The sequence below is a fragment of the Mobula hypostoma genome, chromosome 3 (assembly GCF_963921235.1).
Source record: "Mobula hypostoma chromosome 3, sMobHyp1.1, whole genome shotgun sequence".
NCBI lineage: Eukaryota > Metazoa > Chordata > Chondrichthyes > Myliobatiformes > Myliobatidae > Mobula > Mobula hypostoma.
Genome location: NC_086099.1, coordinates 114,284,862 through 114,306,541, shown reverse-complemented (window position 1 = coordinate 114,306,541; position 21,680 = coordinate 114,284,862). Strand labels below are relative to the sequence as shown.

Below are 21,680 nucleotides of genomic sequence, written 5' to 3'. Positions count from 1 at the left end.
ACCATCTTTTCCTCCCGACACTTGTGGGCAGATTTACTAGATCTTTTGAGAGTGGTTTAAATTAATACGGCAGGGGGACAGGAACCAATATGATTGAACTGAGGATGAGCCAGCAGATTTACAAGCAGATGAAGGGTGTAACATGAATGTAAAGAAGGACAAGGCAATGATTGGGTACAAATGCAGACAGAGCAGAGAGTTAAATTGTATCACAGAGGTAAAATTCAAAAGGGGGAAGAATGCAGGACTGAATTAGTGATTGGTCTGTACGATATTGTGGGCATCACTGAGTCATGGCTGAAAGAAGGAGCTTAACATAGGATATATTTTGTATTGAAAGGACAGGCAGGAAGGCACAGGTGGTGGTGTGGCTCTGTTGCACGTAAGAGATGGAATTACATCTTTAGAAAGAGGTGATGTAGGGTCAGAGAATGTTCAATCTTTATGGGTGAAGTTAAGAAACTGCAAGGAAAAAAAAAAATTATGGAATTCGTATAAAGGCCTCCAAATAGTAGCCAAAGTGTGGGGTTGAGATTGCAAAGGGAGCTGGAAAAGGCATGTAATAAGGGCAATACACAATTGTAATAGGGGACTTCAATATGCAAGGGAATTGGGAAAATCAGGTTGGTGTCGGATGACAGGGGTAGGCAACCATAGCTGACGAGGGAAGTTAAGGACTGGATAAAAACCAAGGAGAGGGCATGTAAGGTAGCAAAAGTGAGTGCAAAGTTGGATGATTGGGAAGCTTTTAAATCCCAACAAAAGGCAACTAAAAAAGCTATAAGAAGAGAAAAGTTGAAATATGAGGGCAGACTAGCCAATATAAAGCAAGATACTAAAAGTTTTTTCAGTTATTTAAAGAGTAAAAGGGAGCTGAGAGTTGGACCATTGGAAAATGATGCTGGTGAGGTAGTTATGGGGGACAAAGAAAAGGCAGATGAACTCAATGGGTACTTTGCATCTGTCTTCACTGTGGAAGACACTGGCAGTGTGCCAGAGGTCCATGAGTGTCAGGGAACAGGAAGTGAATGTCATTGCTATTACAAAGGAAATAGTGCTAGGCAAACTGAAAGGTCTTTAGATGCATAAGTCACCTGGATCAGATGGACTACATCCCAGAGTCCTGAGAGAGGTTGCTGTAGAGATAATGGATGTATTGGTCATGATCTTCCAAGAATCACTTGATTCTGATATGGTCCCGGAGGATTGGAAGATTACAAATCTTCACTCTTTAGGAAGGGAGGAAGGCAAAAGAAAGGAAATTAAGCGCTAGTTAGCTTAACCTTGGTGAAACGTAGACATCTGCAGAACATTACAGGCCCTTCAGCCCACAATGTTAAATGGTTGGCACAAGCTACTCTAGAAACTGCCTAGGATTTCCCGACTGCATAGCCCTTTCCTTTTCTAAGCTCCATGTACCTACTTCAGACTCTTTTAAAATACCCTATTGTATCTGCCTCCTCCACCGTTGCCAGTAGTGCATTCCAAGCACCCACCACTCTGTGTGGAAAAACTTACCCATGATATCCCCTCTGTACCTACTTCCAAGCACCTTAAAACTATGTCTCCTCGTGTTAGCCATTTTGGCCCTGAGGAAAAGCATCTGACTATCCACACCATCAATGTCTCTCGTCACCTTATACACCTCTATCAAGTCACCTCTCATCCTCCATCGCTCCAAGGAGAAAAGGGCAAGTTCATTCAACCTATTCTCATAAGGCACACTCTCCAATCCAGGCAACATCCTTGTAAATCTCCGCACTCTTTGTATAGTATCCACATCCTTTCTATAGTGAGGTGACCAGAAATGAACACAGTACTCCAAGTGGGGTCTAATTAAGGTCTTGCTGACCCTCCACACTGCCAAGAGTCTTAGCATTAATATTATATTCTGTCTTTAAATTTGACCTGATTGTGCCTCCAGTGGTTGGGAAAGTGTTGGGGTCTATTATTAACGATGAGGTGTCAGGGTACTTGGAGACTAATGATAAAATAAGTCAAAGTCAGCATGGTTTCTGTAAAGGGAAATCTGTTAGAGTTCTTCGTGGAAATAACAAGCAGGGTGGACAAAGGAGAGGGAATGGGTATCATGTAGAAGACATTTGATAAGGTGTCACACATGAGGCTGCTTAACAAGATAAAATCCTATGGCGTTACAGGAAGGATACAGGCATGGAATACAGAATGGCTGACAGACAGGAGGCAGTGAGTGAGAATAAAAGGGGCCTTGTTGGCTGCAGGTGACTAGTGGTGTTCCTCAGGGGTCAGTATTGGGACTACTAATTTTAACATTGTTTGACAGTGATTTGGATAATGGAATTGATGGCTTTGTGGCACATTTGTAGATGATACGAAGATAAGTGGAGGGGTAGGTAGTGCTGAGGAAGCAATGTGATTGCAGCAGGACTTGGACAAATTGGAAGAATGGACAAAAAGGTGGCAGATGGAATACAGTGCTGGGAAATGTATGATAATGCATTTTGGTAAAAGGAACAATAGTGCAGACTATTATCTAAATAGGGAGAAGGTTCAAACATCAGAGGCATAGAGGGACTTGGGAAGATTAGAAATGAAATGTTGGCATTTATTTCAAGGAGAATAGAATATAAAAGCAGGGAGATAATGCTGAGCCTTTATAAGACACTAGTCAGGCCACAGTTGGAGTATTATCAACAGTTTTGGGTCCCGTATCTCAGAAAGGATGTGTTGTCATTGGAGAGAGTCCGGAGGAGGTTCATGAGGATGATTCTGGGAATGAAGGGGTTAACATATGAGGAACATTTGGCAGCTTTGAGTCTAAACTCACTGGAATTTAGAAGAATGTGTGGGGATCTTATTGAAATCTACCGAATATTGAAAGGACTAGATAGGGTGGATGTGGAGAGGATGCTTCCTTTGGTGGGGTAATTTCAGCGGTCTAATTCTGCTTCTATGTCTTATGGTCTTATTACAGGATAGATTCTGGCATGGATAAAGCAGTGGCTGATTGGCTGGAGGCAAAGAGTGGGAATAAATGGGAACCTTTTCTGATTGGCTGCCGGGGACTGGTCACGTTCCACAGGGTCTGTGTTGGGACCTATTCCTTTTACGCTATATGTCAATGATTTGGGTGATGGAATTGATGGCTTTCTTGTAAAGTTTACAGATGATATGAAGATAGGTGGAGGGGCAGGTAGTTTTGAGGAAGTAGGCTGTAGAAGGATTAGGTGAATGGGCAAAGAAGTGGCAGATGGAATACAGTGTCAGGAAATGTATGGTCATGCACTTTGGTGGAAGAAATGAGAGAGTTGACTATTTTCTAAATGGAGAGAAAGTAGAAAATACTGAGATGCAAAGGGACTTGGGACTCCTTGTGCAGGATTCCCTGAAGTTTAATTTGCAGGTTAAGCTGTGTGATGAAGGCAAATGCAATGTTAGCATTCCTTTCAAGAGGATTAAAATTTGACCCCTTATCTTAGAAAGGATGTGTTGAAACTGGAGAGGTATCAAAAGAGGTTCATGAAAATGATTCCAGGATTGAATGGCTTGTCATATGAAGAGAGTTTGATGGCTCTGGGCCTGTATTGACTGGGATTCAGAAGCATCAGGAGTGATCTCATTAACACCTATCGAATGGTGAAAGGCCTTGATAGAGTGGATGAGGAGAGGATTGTTCCTATGGTGTGAGAGTCTAAGACTAGAGGACACAGACTCAGAATAGTGGGACATCCTTTTAGAATGGGGATGAGGAGGAATTTCTTTAGCCAGAGGGTGGTGAATCTGTGGGAATTCGTTGCAACAGGCAGCTGTGGATGCCAGGTGTTTATGTATACTTAAGGCAGAGGTTGATCGATTTTTGCTTGGTCAGGGCATGAAGGGATACGGGGAGAAGGCAGGAGACTGGGGCTGAGAAGAAAATGGATCAGCCATGCCTGATGAAAGCCAGTGTGCCCAAACCTTTCTTCAAAGGCATTTAAGGAGGTTAGCTTTTTCTGTCACATGGACATCGAAAGGTACAGTAAAATATGTTGTTGGCATCAACAACCAGCACAGTGTGAGGGTTGTGCTGGGGATAACCCACAGGTGCCAACCTGGCATCCCCACACCATAACCCTAACCAAACATCTGAAGTGTTGTGTTTCTCTGGCACCCTGTCTACCTGTGGCACGAATTTCAGGGATCCATGGACTCGTGTACCAACGACCCTCTGTTCCACAGGGAGCCATGCACTCGTGTACCAACGACTCTCTGTTCCACAGGGAGCCATGCACTCGTGTACCAACGACCCTCCATTCTACAGGGAACCATGCACTCGTGTACCAACGACCCTCCATTCTACAGGGAACCATGCACTCGTGTACCAACGACCCTCTGTTCCACAGGGAGCCATGCACTCGTGTACCAACGACCCTCCATTCTACAGGGAACCATGTACTCGTGTACCAACGACCCTCTGTTCTACAGGGAGCCATGCACTCGTGTACCAACGACCCTCTGTTCCACAGGGAGCCATGTACTCATGTACCAACGACCCTCTGTTCTACAGGGAGCCATGTACTCGTGTACCAACGACCCTCTGTTCCACAGGGAGCCATGCACTCGTGTACCAACGACCCTCTGTTCCACAGGGAGCCATGCACTCATGTACCAACGACCCTCTGTTCCACAGGGAGCCATGTACTCATGTACCAACGACCCTCTGTTCTACAGGGAGCCATGCACTCGTGTACCAACGACCCTCTGTTCCACAGGGAGCCATGTACTCATGTACCAACGACCCTCTGTTCTACAGGGAGCCATGTACTCATGTACCAACGACCCTCTGTTCTACAGGGAGCCATGCACTCGTGTACCAACGACCCTCTGTTCTACAGGGAGCCATGCACTCGTGTACCAACGACCCTCCATTCTACAGGGAGCCATGTACTCGTGTACCAACGACCCTCTGTTCCACAGGGAGCCATGCACTCGTGTACCAACGACCCTCTGTTCCACAGGGAGCCATGCACTCGTGTACCAACATCCCTCTATTCTACAGGGAGCCATGCACTCGTGTACCAACGACCCTCCATTCTACAGGGAGCCATGCACTCGTGTACCAACGACCCTCCATTCTACAGGGAGCCATGTACTCGTGTACCAACGACCCTCTGTTCCACAGGGAGCCATGCACTCGTGTACCAACGACCCTCTGTTCCACAGGGAGCCATGCACTCGTGTACCAACATCCCTCTATTCTACAGGGAGCCATGCACTCGTGTACCAACGACCCTCCATTCTACAGGGAGCCATGCACTCGTGTACCAACGACCCTCCATTCTACAGGGAGCCATGTACTCGTGTACCAACGACCCTCTGTTCTACAGGGAGCCATGCACTCGTGTACCAACGACCCTCTGTTCCACAGGGAGCCATGTACTCATGTACCAACGACCCTCTGTTCTACAGGGAGCCATGTACTCATGTACCAACGACCCTCTGTTCTACAGGGAGCCATGCACTCGTGTACCAACGACCCTCTGTTCCACAGGGAGCCATGTACTCATGTACCAACGACCCTCTGTTCTACAGGGAGCCATGTACTCATGTACCAACGACCCTCTGTTCTACAGGGAGCCATGCACTCGTGTACCAACGACCCTCTGTTCTATAGGGAGCCATGCACTCCAACACTCGTGTACCAACGACCCTCCATTCTACAGGGAGCCATGTACTCGTGTAGCAACGACCCTCTGTTCCACAGGGAGCCATGCACTCGTGTACCAACGACCCTCTGTTCCACAGGGAGCCATGCACTCGTGTACCAACATCCCTCTATTCTACAGGGAGCCATGCACTCGTGTACCAACGACCCTCCATTCTACAGGGAGCCATGCACTCGTGTACCAACGACCCTCCATTCTACAGGGAGCCATGTACTCGTGTACCAACGACCCTCTGTTCCACAGGGAGCCATGCACTCGTGTACCAACGACCCTCTGTTCCACAGGGAGCCATGCACTCGTGTACCAACATCCCTCTATTCTACAGGGAGCCATGCACTCGTGTACCAACGACCCTCCATTCTACAGGGAGCCATGCACTCGTGTACCAACGACCCTCCATTCTACAGGGAGCCATGTACTCGTGTACCAACGACCCTCCATTCTACAGGGAGCCATGCACTCGTGTACCAACGACCCTCTGTTCCACAGGGAGCCATGCACTCGTGTACCAACGACCCTCTGTTCCACAGGGAGCCATGACACTCGTGTACCAACGACCCTCCGTTCTACAGGGAGCCATGTACTCGTGTACCAACGACCCTCTGTTCCACAGGGAGCCATGTACTCGTGTACCAACGACCCTCCATTCTACAGGGAGCCATGCACTCGTGTACCAACGACCCTCCATTCTACAGGGAGCCATGCACTCGTGTACCAACGACCCTCCATTCTACAGGGAGCCATGTACTCGTGTACCAACGACCCTCCATTCTACAGGGAGCCATGCACTCGTGTACCAACGACCCTCCATTCTACAGGGAGCCATGTACTCGTGTACCAACGACCCTCCGTTCTACAGGGAGCCATGCACTCGTGTACCAACGACCCTCTGTTCCACAGGGAGCCATGCACTCGTGTACCAACGACCCTCCATTCTACAGGGAGCCATGTACTCGTGTACCAACGACCCTCCATTCTACAGGGAGCCATGCACTCGTGTACCAACGACCCTCTGTTCCACAGGGAGCCATGCACTCGTGTACCAACGACCCTCTGTTCCACAGGGAGCCATGTACTCGTGTACCAACGACCCTCCATTCCACAGGGAGCCATGCACTCGTGTACCAACGACCCTCTGTTCCACAGGGAGCCATGCACTCGTGTACCAACGACCCTCTGTTCCACAGGGAGCCATGTACTCGTGTACCAACGACCCTCTGTTCCACAGGGAGCCATGTATCGTGTACCCGACCCTCCATTCTACAGGGAGCCATGCACTCGTGTACCAACGACCCTCCATTCTACAGGGAGCCATGCACTCGTGTACCAACGACCCTCCATTCTACAGGGAGCCATGCACTCGTGTACCAACGACCCTCCATTCTACAGGGAGCCATGTACTCGTGTACCAACGACCCTCTGTTCTACAGGGAGCCATGCACTCGTGTACCAACGACCCTCTGTTCCACAGGGAGCCATGCACTCGTGTACCAACGACCCTCTGTTCTACAGGGAGCCATGCACTCGTGTACCAACGACCCTCTGTTCTACAGGGAGCCATGCACTCGTGTACCAACGACCCTCTGTTCCACAGGGAGCCATGTACTCGTGTACCAACGACCCTCTGTTCCACAGGGAGCCATGTACTCGTGTACCAACGACCCTCTGTTCCACAGGGAGCCATGTACTCGTGTACCAACGACCCTCTGTTCCACAGGGAGCCATGCACTCGTGTACCAACGACCCTCTGTTCCACAGGGAGCCATGTACTCGTGTACCAACATCCCTCTATTCTACAGGGAGCCATGCACTCGTGTACCAACGACCCTCCATTCTACAGGGAGCCATGCACTCGTGTACCAACGACCCTCCATTCTACAGGGAGCCATGTACTCGTGTACCAACGACCCTCTGTTCTACAGGGAGCCATGCACTCGTGTACCAACGACCCTCTGTTCCACAGGGAGCCATGCACTCGTGTACCAACGACCCTCTGTTCCACAGGGAGCCATGTACTCGTGTACCAACGACCCTCCATTCCACAGGGAGCCATGCACTCGTGTACCAACGACCCTCTGTTCCACAGGGAGCCATGCACTCGTGTACCAACGACCCTCTGTTCCACAGGGAGCCATGTACTCGTGTACCAACGACCCTCTGTTCCACAGGGAGCCATGTACTCGTGTACCAACGACCCTCCATTCTACAGGGAGCCATGCACTCGTGTACCAACGACCCTCCATTCTACAGGGAGCCATGTACTCGTGTACCAACGACCCTCCATTCTACAGGGAGCCATGTACTCGTGTACCAACGACCCTCCATTCTACAGGGAGCCATGTACTCGTGTACCAACGACCCTCCATTCTACAGGGAGCCATGCACTCGTGTACCAACGACCCTCTGTTCCACAGGGAGCCATGCACTCGTGTACCAACGACCCTCTGTTCTACAGGGAGCCATGCACTCGTGTACCAACGACCCTCTGTTCTACAGGGAGCCATGCACTCGTGTACCAACGACCCTCCATTCCACAGGGAGCCATGCACTCGTGTACCAACGACCCTCTGTTCCACAGGGAGCCATGCACTCGTGTACCAACGACCCTCTGTTCCACAGGGAGCCATGTACTCGTGTACCAACGACCCTCTGTTCCACAGGGAGCCATGTACTCGTGTACCAACGACCCTCTGTTCCACAGGGAGCCATGTACTCGTGTACCAACGACCCTCTGTTCCACAGGGAGCCATGTACTCGTGTACCAACGACCCTCTGTTCCACAGGGAGCCATGTACTCGTGTACCAACGACCCTCCGTTCTACAGGGAGCCATGCACTCGTGTACCAACGACCCTCCATTCTACAGGGAGCCATGCACTCGTGTACCAACGACCCTCCATTCTACAGGGAGCCATGTACTCGTGTACCAACGACCCTCCATTCTACAGGGAGCCATGTACTCGTGTACCAACGACCCTCTGTTCCACAGGGAGCCATGTACTCGTGTACCAACGACCCTCTGTTCTACAGGGAGCCATGCACTCGTGTACCAACGACCCTCTGTTCTACAGGGAGCCATGCACTCGTGTACCAACGACCCTCTGTTCCACAGGGAGCCATGCACTCGTGTACCAACGACCCTCCATTCTACAGGGAGCCATGTACTCGTGTACCAACGACCCTCCATTCTACAGGGAGCCATGCACTCGTGTACCAACGACCCTCCATTCTACAGGGAGCCATGTACTCGTGTACCAACGACCCTCCATTCTACAGGGAGCCATGCACTCGTGTACCAACGACCCTCTGTTCCACAGGGAGCCATGCACTCGTGTACCAACGACCCTCTGTTCCACAGGGAGCCATGCACTCGTGTACCAACGACCCTCCATTCTACAGGGAGCCATGTACTCGTGTACCAACGACCCTCTGTTCTACAGGGAGCCATGTACTCGTGTACCAACGACCCTCCATTCTACAGGGAGCCATGCACTCGTGTACCAACGACCCTCTGTTCCACAGGGAGCCATGCACTCGTGTACCAACGACCCTCTGTTCCACAGGGAGCCATGCACTCGTGTACCAACGACCCTCCATTCTACAGGGAGCCATGTACTCGTGTACCAACGACCCTCTGTTCCACAGGGAGCCATGTAATCGTGTACCAACGACCCTCCATTCTACAGGGAGCCATGCACTCGTGTACCAACGACCCTCCATTCTACAGGGAGCCATGTACTCGTGTACCAACGACCCTCCATTCTACAGGGAGCCATGTACTCGTGTACCAACGACCCTCCATTCTACAGGGAGCCATGTACTCGTGTACCAACGACCCTCCATTCTACAGGGAGCCATGCACTCGTGTACCAACGACCCTCCATTCTACAGGGAGCCATGCACTCGTGTACCAACGACCCTCCATTCTACAGGGAGCCATGCACTCGTGTACCAACGACCCTCTGTTCCACAGGGAGCCATGCACTCGTGTACCAACGACCCTCTGTTCCACAGGGAGCCATGCACTCGTGTACCAACGACCCTCTGTTCCACAGGGAGCCATGTACTCGTGTACCAACGACCCTCTGTTCCACAGGGAGCCATGCACTCGTGTACCAACGACCCTCTGTTCCACAGGGAGCCATGTACTCGTGTACCAACGACCCTCCATTCTACAGGGAGCCATGCACTCGTGTACCAACGACCCTCCATTCTACAGGGAGCCATGCACTCGTGTACCAACGACCCTCCATTCTACAGGGAGCCATGTACTCGTGTACCAACGACCCTCCATTCTACAGGGAGCCATGCACTCGTGTACCAACGACCCTCTGTTCCACAGGGAGCCATGCACTCGTGTACCAACGACCCTCTGTTCCACAGGGAGCCATGCACTCGTGTACCAACGACCCTCCGTTCTACAGGGAGCCATGTACTCGTGTACCAACGACCCTCTGTTCCACAGGGAGCCATGTACTCGTGTACCAACGACCCTCCATTCTACAGGGAGCCATGCACTCGTGTACCAACGACCCTCTGTTCCACAGGGAGCCATGCACTCGTGTACCAACGACCCTCTGTTCCACAGGGAGCCATGTACTCGTGTACCAACGACCCTCCATTCTACAGGGAGCCATGTACTCGTGTACCAACGACCCTCCATTCTACAGGGAGCCATGTACTCGTGTACCAACGACCCTCCATTCTACAGGGAGCCATGTACTCGTGTACCAACGACCCTCCATTCCTACAGGGAGCCATGCACTCGTGTACCAACGACCCTCCATTCCACAGGGAGCCATGCACTCGTGTACCAACGACCCTCTGTTCCACAGGGAGCCATGCACTCGTGTACCAACGACCCTCCGTTCTACAGGGAGCCATGTACTCGTGTACCAACGACCCTCTGTTCCACAGGGAGCCATGTACTCGTGTACCAACGACCCTCCATTCTACAGGGAGCCATGCACTCGTGTACCAACGACCCTCCATTCTACAGGGAGCCATGCACTCGTGTACCAACGACCCTCCATTCTACAGGGAACCATGTACTCGTGTACCAACGACCCTCCATTCTACAGGGAGCCATGCACTCGTGTACCAACGACCCTCCATTCTACAGGGAACCATGTACTCGTGTACCAATATCCCTCCGTTCTACAGGGAGCCATGCACTCGTGTACCAACGACCCTCTGTTCCACAGGGAGCCATGTACTCGTGTACCAACGACCCTCCATTCTACAGGGAGCCATGTACTCGTGTACCAACGACCCTCCATTCTACAGGGAGCCATGCACTCGTGTACCAACGACCCTCCGTTCTACAGGGAGCCATGTACTCGTGTACCAATATCCCTCCATTCCACAGGGAGCCATGTACTCGTGTACCAATATCCCTCCGTTCTACAGGGAGCCATGTACTCGTGTACCAACGACCCTCCATTCTACAGGGAGCCATGTACTCGTGTACCAACGACCCTCCATTCTACAGGGAGCCATGTACTCGTGTACCAACGACCCTCTGTTCTACAGGGAGCCATGCACTCGTGTACCAACGACCCTCCATTCTACAGGGAGCCATGTACTCGTGTACCAACGACCCTCTGTTCCACAGGGAGCCATGCACTCGTGTACCAACGACCCTCTGTTCCACAGGGAGCCATGCACTCGTGTACCAACATCCCTCTATTCTACAGGGAGCCATGCACTCGTGTACCAACGACCCTCCATTCTACGGGGAGCCATGCACTCGTGTACCAAAGACCCTCCATTCTACGGGGAGCCATGTACTCGTGTACCAACGACCCTCTGTTCTACAGGGAGCCATGCACTCGTGTACCAACGACCCTCTGTTCCACAGGGAGCCATGCACTCGTGTACCAACGACCCTCTGTTCCACAGGGAGCCATGTACTCGTGTACCAACGACCCTCTGTTCCACAGGGAGCCATGCACTCGTGTACCAACGACCCTCTGTTCTACAGGGAGCCATGCACTCGTGTACCAACGACCCTCACTTCTACAGGGAGCCATGCACTCGTGTACCAACGACCCTCCATTCCACAGGGAGCCATGCACTCGTGTACCAACGACCCTCTGTTCCACAGGGAGCCATGCACTCGTGTACCAACGACCCTCTGTTCCACAGGGAGCCATGTACTCGTGTACCAACGACCCTCTGTTCCACAGGGAGCCATGTAATCGTGTACCAACGACCCTCCATTCTACAGGGAGCCATGCACTCGTGTACCAACGACCCTCCATTCTACAGGGAGCCATGTACTCGTGTACCAACGACCCTCCATTCTACAGGGAGCCATGTACTCGTGTACCAACGACCCTCCATTCTACAGGGAGCCATGTACTCGTGTACCAACGACCCTCCATTCTACAGGGAGCCATGCACTCGTGTACCAACGACCCTCTGTTCCACAGGGAGCCATGCACTCGTGTACCAACGACCCTCTGTTCTACAGGGAGCCATGCACTCGTGTACCAACGACCCTCTGTTCTACAGGGAGCCATGCACTCGTGTACCAACGACCCTCCATTCCACAGGGAGCCATGCACTCGTGTACCAACGACCCTCTGTTCCACAGGGAGCCATGCACTCGTGTACCAACGACCCTCTGTTCCACAGGGAGCCATGTACTCGTGTACCAACGACCCTCTGTTCCACAGGGAGCCATGTACTCGTGTACCAACGACCCTCTGTTCCACAGGGAGCCATGTACTCGTGTACCAACGACCCTCTGTTCCACAGGGAGCCATGCACTCGTGTACCAACGACCCTCTGTTCCACAGGGAGCCATGTACTCGTGTACCAACGACCCTCCATTCTACAGGGAGCCATGCACTCGTGTACCAACGACCCTCCATTCTACAGGGAGCCATGTACTCGTGTACCAACGACCCTCCATTCTACAGGGAGCCATGTACTCGTGTACCAACACCCTCCATTCACAGGGAGCCATGTACTCGTGTACCAACGACCCTCCATTCTACAGGGAGCCATGTACTCGTGTACCAACGACCCTCCATTCTACAGGGAGCCATGTACTCGTGTACCAACGACCCTCCATTCTACAGGGAGCCATGTACTCGTGTACCAACGACCCTCCATTCTACAGGGAGCCATGTACTCGTGTACAAACCCTCCTTCTACAGGGAGCCATGCACTCGTGTACCAACGACCCTCCATTCTACAGGGACCCTCTGTTCCACAGGGAGCCATGTACTCGTGTACCAACGACCCTCTGTTCCACAGGGAGCCATGCACTCGTGTACCAACGACCCTCCATTCAACAGGGAGCCATGAACTCGTGTACCAACGACCCTCCGTTCTACAGGGAGCCATGTACTCGTGTACCAACGACCCTCCATTCTACAGGGAGCCATGCACTCGTGTACCAACGACCCTCCATTCTACAGGGAGCCATGCACTCGTGTACCAACGACCCTCCATTCTACAGGGAACCATGTACTCGTGTACCAACGACCCTCCATTCTACAGGGAGCCATGCACTCGTGTACCAACGACCCTCCATTCTACAGGGAACCATGTACTCGTGTACCAATATCCCTCCGTTCTACAGGGAGCCATGCACTCGTGTACCAACGACCCTCTGTTCCACAGGGAGCCATGCACTCGTGTACCAACGACCCTCCATTCTACAGGGAGCCATGCACTCGTGTACCAACGACCCTCCATTCTACAGGGAGCCATGCACTCGTGTACCAACGACCCTCCATTCTACAGGGAACCATGCACTCGTGTACCAACGACCCTCCATTCTACAGGGAACCATGTACTCGTGTACCAACGACCCTCCATTCTACAGGGAGCCATGCACTCGTGTACCAACGACCCTCCATTCTACAGGGAGCCATGTACTCGTGTACCAACGACCCTCCATTCTACAGGGAGCCATGCACTCGTGTACCAACGACCCTCTGTTCCACAGGGAGCCATGCACTCGTGTACCAACGACCCTCTGTTCCACAGGGAGCCATGTACTCGTGTACCAACGACCCTCTGTTCCACAGGGAGCCATGTACTCGTGTACCAACGACCCTCTGTTCCACAGGGAGCCATGCACTCGTGTACCAACGACCCTCCATTCTACAGGGAGCCATGCACTCGTGTACCAACGACCCTCCATTCTACAGGGAGCCATGTACTCGTGTACCAACGACCCTCCATTCTACAGGGAGCCATGTACTCGTGTACCAACGACCCTCCATTCTACAGGGAGCCATGCACTCGTGTACCAACGACCCTCCATTCTACAGGGAGCCATGCACTCGTGTACCAACGACCCTCCGTTCTACAGGGAGCCATGTACTCGTGTACCAACGACCCTCCATTCTACAGGGAGCCATGTACTCGTGTACCAACGACCCTCCATTCTACAGGGAGCCATGCACTCGTGTACCAACGACCCTCCATTCTACAGGGAGCCATGCACTCGTGTACCAACATCCCTCTATTCTACAGGGAGCCATGCACTCGTGTACCAACGACCCTCCATTCTACAGGGAGCCATGCACTCGTGTACCAACGACCCTCCATTCTACAGGGAGCCATGTACTCGTGTACCAACGACCCTCCATTCCACAGGGAGCCATGCACTCGTGTACCAACGACCCTCTGTTCCACAGGGAGCCATGCACTCGTGTACCAACGACCCTCTGTTCCACAGGGAGCCATGTACTCGTGTACCAACGACCCTCTGTTCCACAGGGAGCCATGTACTCGTGTACCAACGACCCTCTGTTCCACAGGGAGCCATGTACTCGTGTACCAACGACCCTCTGTTCCACAGGGAGCCATGTACTCGTGTACCAACGACCCTCTGTTCCACAGGGAGCCATGTACTCGTGTACCAACGACCCTCCATTCTACAGGGATCCATGCACTCGTGTACCAACGACCCTCCATTCTACAGGGAGCCATGTACTCGTGTACCAACGACCCTCCATTCTACAGGGAGCCATGTACTCGTGTACCAACGACCCTCCATTCTACAGGGAGCCATGTACTCGTGTACCAACGACCCTCCATTCTACAGGGAGCCATGCACTCGTGTACCAACGACCCTCTGTTCCACAGGGAGCCATGCACTCGTGTACCAACGACCCTCCGTTCTACAGGGAGCCATGTACTCGTGTACCAACGACCCTCTGTTCCACAGGGAGCCATGTACTCGTGTACCAACGACCCTCCATTCTACAGGGAGCCATGCACTCGTGTACCAACGACCCTCCATTCTACAGGGAGCCATGCACTCGTGTACCAACGACCCTCCATTCTACAGGGAACCATGTACTCGTGTACCAACGACCCTCCATTCTACAGGGAGCCATGCACTCGTGTACCAACGACCCTCCATTCTACAGGGAACCATGTACTCGTGTACCAATATCCCTCCGTTCTACAGGGAGCCATGCACTCGTGTACCAACGACCCTCTGTTCCACAGGGAGCCATGTACTCGTGTACCAACGACCCTCCATTCTACAGGGAGCCATGTACTTGTGTACCAACGACCCTCCATCCTACAGGGAGCCATGCACTCGTGTACCAACGACCCTCCGTTCTACAGGGAGCCATGTACTCGTGTACCAATATCCCCCCATTCCACAGGGAGCCATGTACTCGTGTACCAATATCCCTCCGTTCTACAGGGAGCCATGTACTCGTGTACCAACGACCCTCCATTCTACAGGGAGCCATGTACTCGTGTACCAACGACCCTCCATTCTACAGGGAGCCATGTACTCGTGTACCAACGACCCTCTGTTCTACAGGGAGCCATGCACTCGTGTACCAACGACCCTCTGTTCCACAGGGAGCCATGCACTCGTGTACCAACGACCCTCTGTTCCACAGGGAGCCATGTACTCGTGTACCAACGACCCTCTGTTCCACAGGGAGCCATGTACTCGTGTACCAACGACCCTCTGTTCCACAGGGAGCCATGCACTCGTGTACCAACGACCCTCCGTTCTACAGGGAGCCATGCACTCGTGTACCAACGACCCTCTGTTCCACAGGGAGCCATGTACTCGTGTACCAACGACCCTCTGTTCCACAGGGCGCCATGTACTCGTGTACCAACGACCCTCTGTTCCACAGGGAGCCATGCACTCGTGTACCAACGACCCTCCGTTCTACAGGGAGCTATGCACTCGTGTACCAACGACCCTCTGTTCCACATGGAGCCATGTACTCGTGTACCAACGACCCTCTGTTCTACAGGGAGCCATGCACTCGTGTACCAACGACCCTCTGTTCCACAGGGAGCCATGTACTCGTGTACCAACGACCCTCTGTTCTACAGGGAGCCATGTACTCGTGTACCAACGACCCTCTGTTCCACAGGGAGCCATGCACTCGTGTACCAACGACCCTCCATTCTACAGGGAGCCATGTACTCGTGTACCAACGACCCTCTGTTCTACAGGGAGCCATGTACTCGTGTACCAACGACCCTCTGTTCCACAGGGAGCCATGTACTCGTGTACCAACGACCCTCTGTTCCACAGGGAGCCATGCACTCGTGTACCAACGACCCTCCATTCTACAGGGAACCATGTACTCGTGTACCAACGACCCTCTGTTCCACAGGGAGCCATGCACTCGTGTACCAACGACCCTCCATTCTACAGGGAGCCATGTACTCGTGTACCAACGACCCTCCATTCTACAGGGAACCATGCACTCGTGTACCAACGACCCTCTGTTCCACAGGGAGCCATGTACTCGTGTACCAACGACCCTCTGTTCCACAGGGAGCCATGCACTCGTGTACCAACGACCCTCTGTTCCACAGGGAGCCATGCACTCGTGTACCAACGACCCTCTGTTCCACAGGGAGCCATGCACTCGTGTACCAACGACCCTCCATTCTACAGGGAACCATGTACTCGTGTACCAACATCCCTCTATTCTATAGGGAACCATGTACTCGTGTACCAATATCCCTCTGTTCTACAGGGAACCGTGCACTTGTATACCAACGTCCCTACGTTCTAAAGGGAGCCTTGTACTCTTATACCAATGTCCCTCTGTTCTACAGGGAGCCGTGTATCATGTACCAACGTCCCTACGTTCTACAGGGAGCCATGCACTCATATACCAACATCCCTTCGTGGGAGCCATTCACTTATATACCAACGTCCCTCTGTTCTACAGTATTCCTGCAGTTTTCTCAAGGTGGGCCAATAAGTGGAGAGTCTCTGTGCACCTTCGATAGGAATCATCAGCTATTCCCATTTAGGACTACTACAGCGGAACTGCACAGTCACAGCCATGGATACTTCAGTAATCAACCTCATTTTAAGATGTTCTTTCAAAAAAATCTTATCAATACTCAAAGTCGGTGGATCCTGCACTGCAGACATGGGTCATGAGTGCAGTTCCCCTTTGGGAAAAAAAGGAAGTGTGGAAAGCAGGCTTGTCTTGCAGGTATGATTGAAACATGGAGCCCTTAGACTCCCATTCACAACTAACCTGCGGGTGAATGTACAGTCTCTGGAAAATAAAATTGAAGACCTCAGCAGGATGGAAACATGGCTTACACCTGATATTTCGAATGTAACACTGCAGCCCAAAGGCTTCACAATCCACTTCAGAGACAGGACAGCTGAGGAGGTGGAGTATGCTTTATGGCTAAGTCATCATGGTGTGCAGACATGGTGGTTCTGTCTGAATTGTGCTCATCCAACCTCGAACATCTGGTTTTCTGCCACTGTTTTGCAAAACAGCAAATTTCACGACATTTGCCACTGATATTAAACCTCATGATTCCTAATGACATAGGAAGGCAGGATAGTAAAGAAGCGTGAACATCTACAATGGTGTTTTTCCATGTAGTAGTCTGTGTGATGTTTACATGTGTGTTGTGTTTTCCTATGTAAATGTGTCATGGCAGGGTATTTGTGACTTGTACATTATCTCTGTTAAAAATTATGATGGTGCTTTCAGTTATAAACAGGAGTGGAAGCTGAGCTGGTGTAATGTTCACATTGGCTTTCCCTGGTATAGAAACATAGAAACATAGAAACATAGAAAATAGGTGCAGGAGTAGGCCATTCGGCCCTTCGAGCCTGCACCGCCATTTATTATGATCATGGCTGATCATCCAACTCAGAACCCAGCCTTCCCTCCATACCCCCTGACCCCTGTAGCCACAAGGGCCATATCTAACTTCCTTTTAAACATAGCTAATGAACTGGCCTCAACAGTTTGCTGTGGCAGAGAATTCCACAGATTCACCACTCTCTGTGTGAAGAAGTTTTTCCTAACCTCGGTCCTAAAAGGCTTCCCCTCTATCCTCAAACTGTGACCCCTCGTTCTAGACCTCCCCAACATCGGGAACAATCTTCCCGCATCTAGCCTGTCCAATCCCTTTAGGATCTTATACGTTTCAATCAGATCCCCCCTCAATCTTCTAAATTCCAACGAGTACAAGCCCAGTTCATCCAGTCTTTCTTCATATGAAAGACCTGCCATCCCAGGAATCAATCTAGTGAACCTTCTTTGTACTCCCTCTATGGCAAAGATGTCTTTCCTCAGATTAGGGGACCAAAACTGCACACAATACTCCAGGTGTGGTCTCACCAAGGCCTTGTACAACTGCAGTAGTACCTCCCTTTGTTATGTTATGTTTGCATACCCTGTACCTGTACCATTATCCTGTAAATGCCTGCAACAGAATGAATCTCAGGGTAGGACATAGTAACGTATGCATACTTCAACAATACATTTTAACTTTACTGCAAAGTTAATTCAAGTTTAAAAGTTCAAAATAAATTATTATCAATTATGTCTGTCACCAAATCTACCTTAAGATTCATTTTCTTGCAGGCGTTCACAGTAGTAAAAAAGCACAACAGAATCAATGGAAAAACAGCAGACAAAGACTGACAAACACCGAAAAAACACAAGCTGTGCAAATGATACAGAGGACGTGTGTTGTAGAGTTTGAAACTGAGTCATAGCATTATGGAATCAGTTGTGAGTTGATGAGTAAAGTTATCCACACTGGTTCTGGAGTCTGATGGTTGAAGGATAATAACTGTTCCTGAACCTGCTGGTGTGGGACCATGCTCACTCCTCGATGGCAGCAGCAGGAAGAGAGCGTGGCCTGGATGATGGGGCTCCTTGATGATGGATGCTGCTTTCTTGTTACAGTGCTCAGGGATGGGGCAGGCTTTGCCTGTGACAGACTGGGCTGTATCCACCACTTTCTGTAGGCTTTTCCATTCTTGTGTTTCCATACCAGATCGTGACGCAACCAGTCTCCACTGTGTGTCCACAGAAGTTTCAGGTTTAGAGTTGGTTCCTTTGGGAAGCTGTGGGGCGGGGGTTGTGTGCTGTGCTGCCAAATTCCAGCATTGCTCTTGTCCTGTGTTTCTCCAGGCCAAGTTCCTGCCGAACAGTGGGGATTCCACGTTGGCCATGTGTGCCCGAGATGGGCAGATCCGTGTCGCTGAGCTATCGGCCACCGAATGCTGCAAGTCCACCAAGCGAGTGGCCCAGCACAAGGGTTCTGCACACAAGGTTGGTGATCCCTCTGCTGTTCCTCCCAGCTCTCTCTCTGCTCAAATATTGTAAGGTTCAGAAGCAGCAGGAGGCCATTTGGCCCCTCGTCCCTGCTTTCCCATTCGTGGCTAATCATCACTCTCCTACACTAACGCATATTCCTCAGTTCCTTCACCGAACCTTGTCCTGAATTTCTGGGGCAGCCAAGTCTCCTTGGCTTCTGATTCAGATTTGGGCTCGTATTTATCGTGTACATAGACAAAGACAGTGAAAAGAAAGCATTGTTTGCATTAACAACCAACACAAGGTGAGGAAGTGCCAAGGGCGGCCTGTTAATTTATTAGAGATACAGTGAGGAACGGGCCCTTCTGGCCCAGTAGCTTGCCTGTTTGACTCTAAACTCATCACAGGACAATTTAGAGTGACCATTTAACCTCACTGGTAGGTCTTTGGTAGCACCCGGAGGAAACCCACACACTCACAGAGAGAATGTACAAGCTCCTTACAGACAGTGCCAAAACTAAACTGCGAACTCCCAATGCCCCCGAGCTGTGGTGGTGCCGTGCTGTCGTGGTGACCCAAAGACATTGTTGCCAGATATTTTGGTGCCCTAGCATGAGAGCAGTTAATTCTAAAGATTCATTCTCCAAGCGTCTGTGTCAAGAATTCCTACTCATCCCTGCCTGAACATCTTTTCATTTATTCCGTGACTGTGACCCCTGGTCCTAATCGAGGGCGAGGGGAGTGAGGGACACCCCTGCACTTGACTCTCACCCCTGTACGTTCCCTGCTGACACCTGAGGGAGCTGTGTCTGTTTCAGGGGGTTCTGCCCCCAGGAGTCGTGAGCACTTTCTCCCGGTTGGATTCTGCACTGTATGGTTCTTGTCTCCCTGGACTTCCCTGTCGAAGACTCTTGTGGGTTCATGGACCACCCCCCCCCCCAGCTTGGCTTCTATTGTTCGTAGTCAACAGGATAGATTTTCATTGTTTTGGCAGCCTGTACTCTTTTCTCATGTGTCCACCAGCTGGGAATTCCGGGAGGCCTCGTGGGCGGTGAGGAGGGGTAGGCTGGCTGGGAGGTGGGATCGTGGGGAGGGGGTGTGAGGGTGGGTGAGGAGTCTGTTGTCAGTTGCTTCTCCTGTGTCCACAGTTGGCGCTGGAGCCCGACTCACCCTGCACTTTCCTGTCGGCGGGGGAGGACGCTGTGGTCTTCACCATCGACCTGCGCCAGGAGCGTCCCGCTTCGTGAGTGCTGGGTGCTGGGCAGAGGGGGTGGGCTGTGGGACTATGGGCAGGGTCTCCATCAGGTTGATTGCCATCTGACTGTCCGTGAAAGAACGTTCTTGTGGACCACAGTACGCTGACAAAAATTTATCACACAGTACATAAAACAAAATTTTACCAAATACAATTCAAAATGTATTTATTTTATTTATTGAGGTACAGCTGGGAATGGGCCCTTTGAGTCACAGTCCCCAGATTTAACTCTAGCCTTAACCGCAGGACAATTTACAATGACCAATTAACTTACCAACTGGGAGGAAATGCACATGGTCAGGGGGAGAACATATAAACTCCGAGGCAGCGGCAGGAATTGAATCCGGGTGACCGGTACTGTAAGTCATTGTGCTAACCACTACACTACCGTGCTGCTTAAATTGCATGTAGTGTAAACAGCTCGCTGTCCTAGTGGAGGCAGGGTATTCATTAGTGCCTCCGCCTTATGGAAGAAGCTGTTACCCAGTCTGGCCGTCCTAGTCCTGATGGTTGTGGGATGGGTGGTAGGATGCTGAAAAGTGCTTCAGGCCCTTCGTCTGCAATGCTCCTCGTAAATCTCAGAAACAGAGGGGAGGGAGACCCCGATGATTTTTACTATGATTTGCGGAGGGCTACTTCAAGGCCGAAGAGACAACTTCGAATCAGGTTGGAGGCAACATCGGATGCACGATAACTCTGGAAGGGCTTGCAAGACATTACTTCCTACAAAACAAAACCCAATAGCATGAATGGCAGCGATCCTTCACTGCCAGATGAACTCAACGCCTTCTATGCCCGCTTTGAAAGGGAGAATATAACTACAGCTGTGAAGATCCCTGCTGCACCTGATGACCCTGTGATCTCTGTCTCAGAGGCCGATGTTAGGCTCTCTTTAAAGGGAGTGAACCCACGCAAGGCGGAAGATCCTGATGGCTCTGAAAACCTGTGCCAACCAACTGGTGGGAGTATTCAAGAACATTTTCAGCCTCTCACTGCTACGGGCGGAAGTTCCCACTTGCTTCAAAAAGGCAACAATTATACCAGTGCCCAACAAAAATAATGTGGGCTGCCTCAACAACTATCTCCCGGTAGCACTCACGTCGATAGTGATGAAATGCTTTGAGAGGTTGGTCATGACTAGACTGAACTCCTGCCTCAGCAAGGACCTGGACCCACTGCAGTTTGCCTATCG

General features: G+C 51.4%; 1 protein-coding gene across 2 annotated transcripts in view; it reads left to right on the top strand.

The window, feature by feature from the left end:
• dcaf8 (DDB1 and CUL4 associated factor 8) overlaps positions 1-21,680 on the top strand; it is a 74,453-nt gene that overhangs the window by 35,716 nt on the left and 17,057 nt on the right. For both annotated transcript variants that reach the window (XM_063043612.1, XM_063043613.1), the window contains exons 4-5: positions 19,108-19,248; positions 20,382-20,476. In XM_063043612.1, the coding sequence (XP_062899682.1) occupies positions 19,108-19,248; positions 20,382-20,476 (236 nt within the window). The remainder of the gene's footprint in view (positions 1-19,107; positions 19,249-20,381; positions 20,477-21,680) is intronic.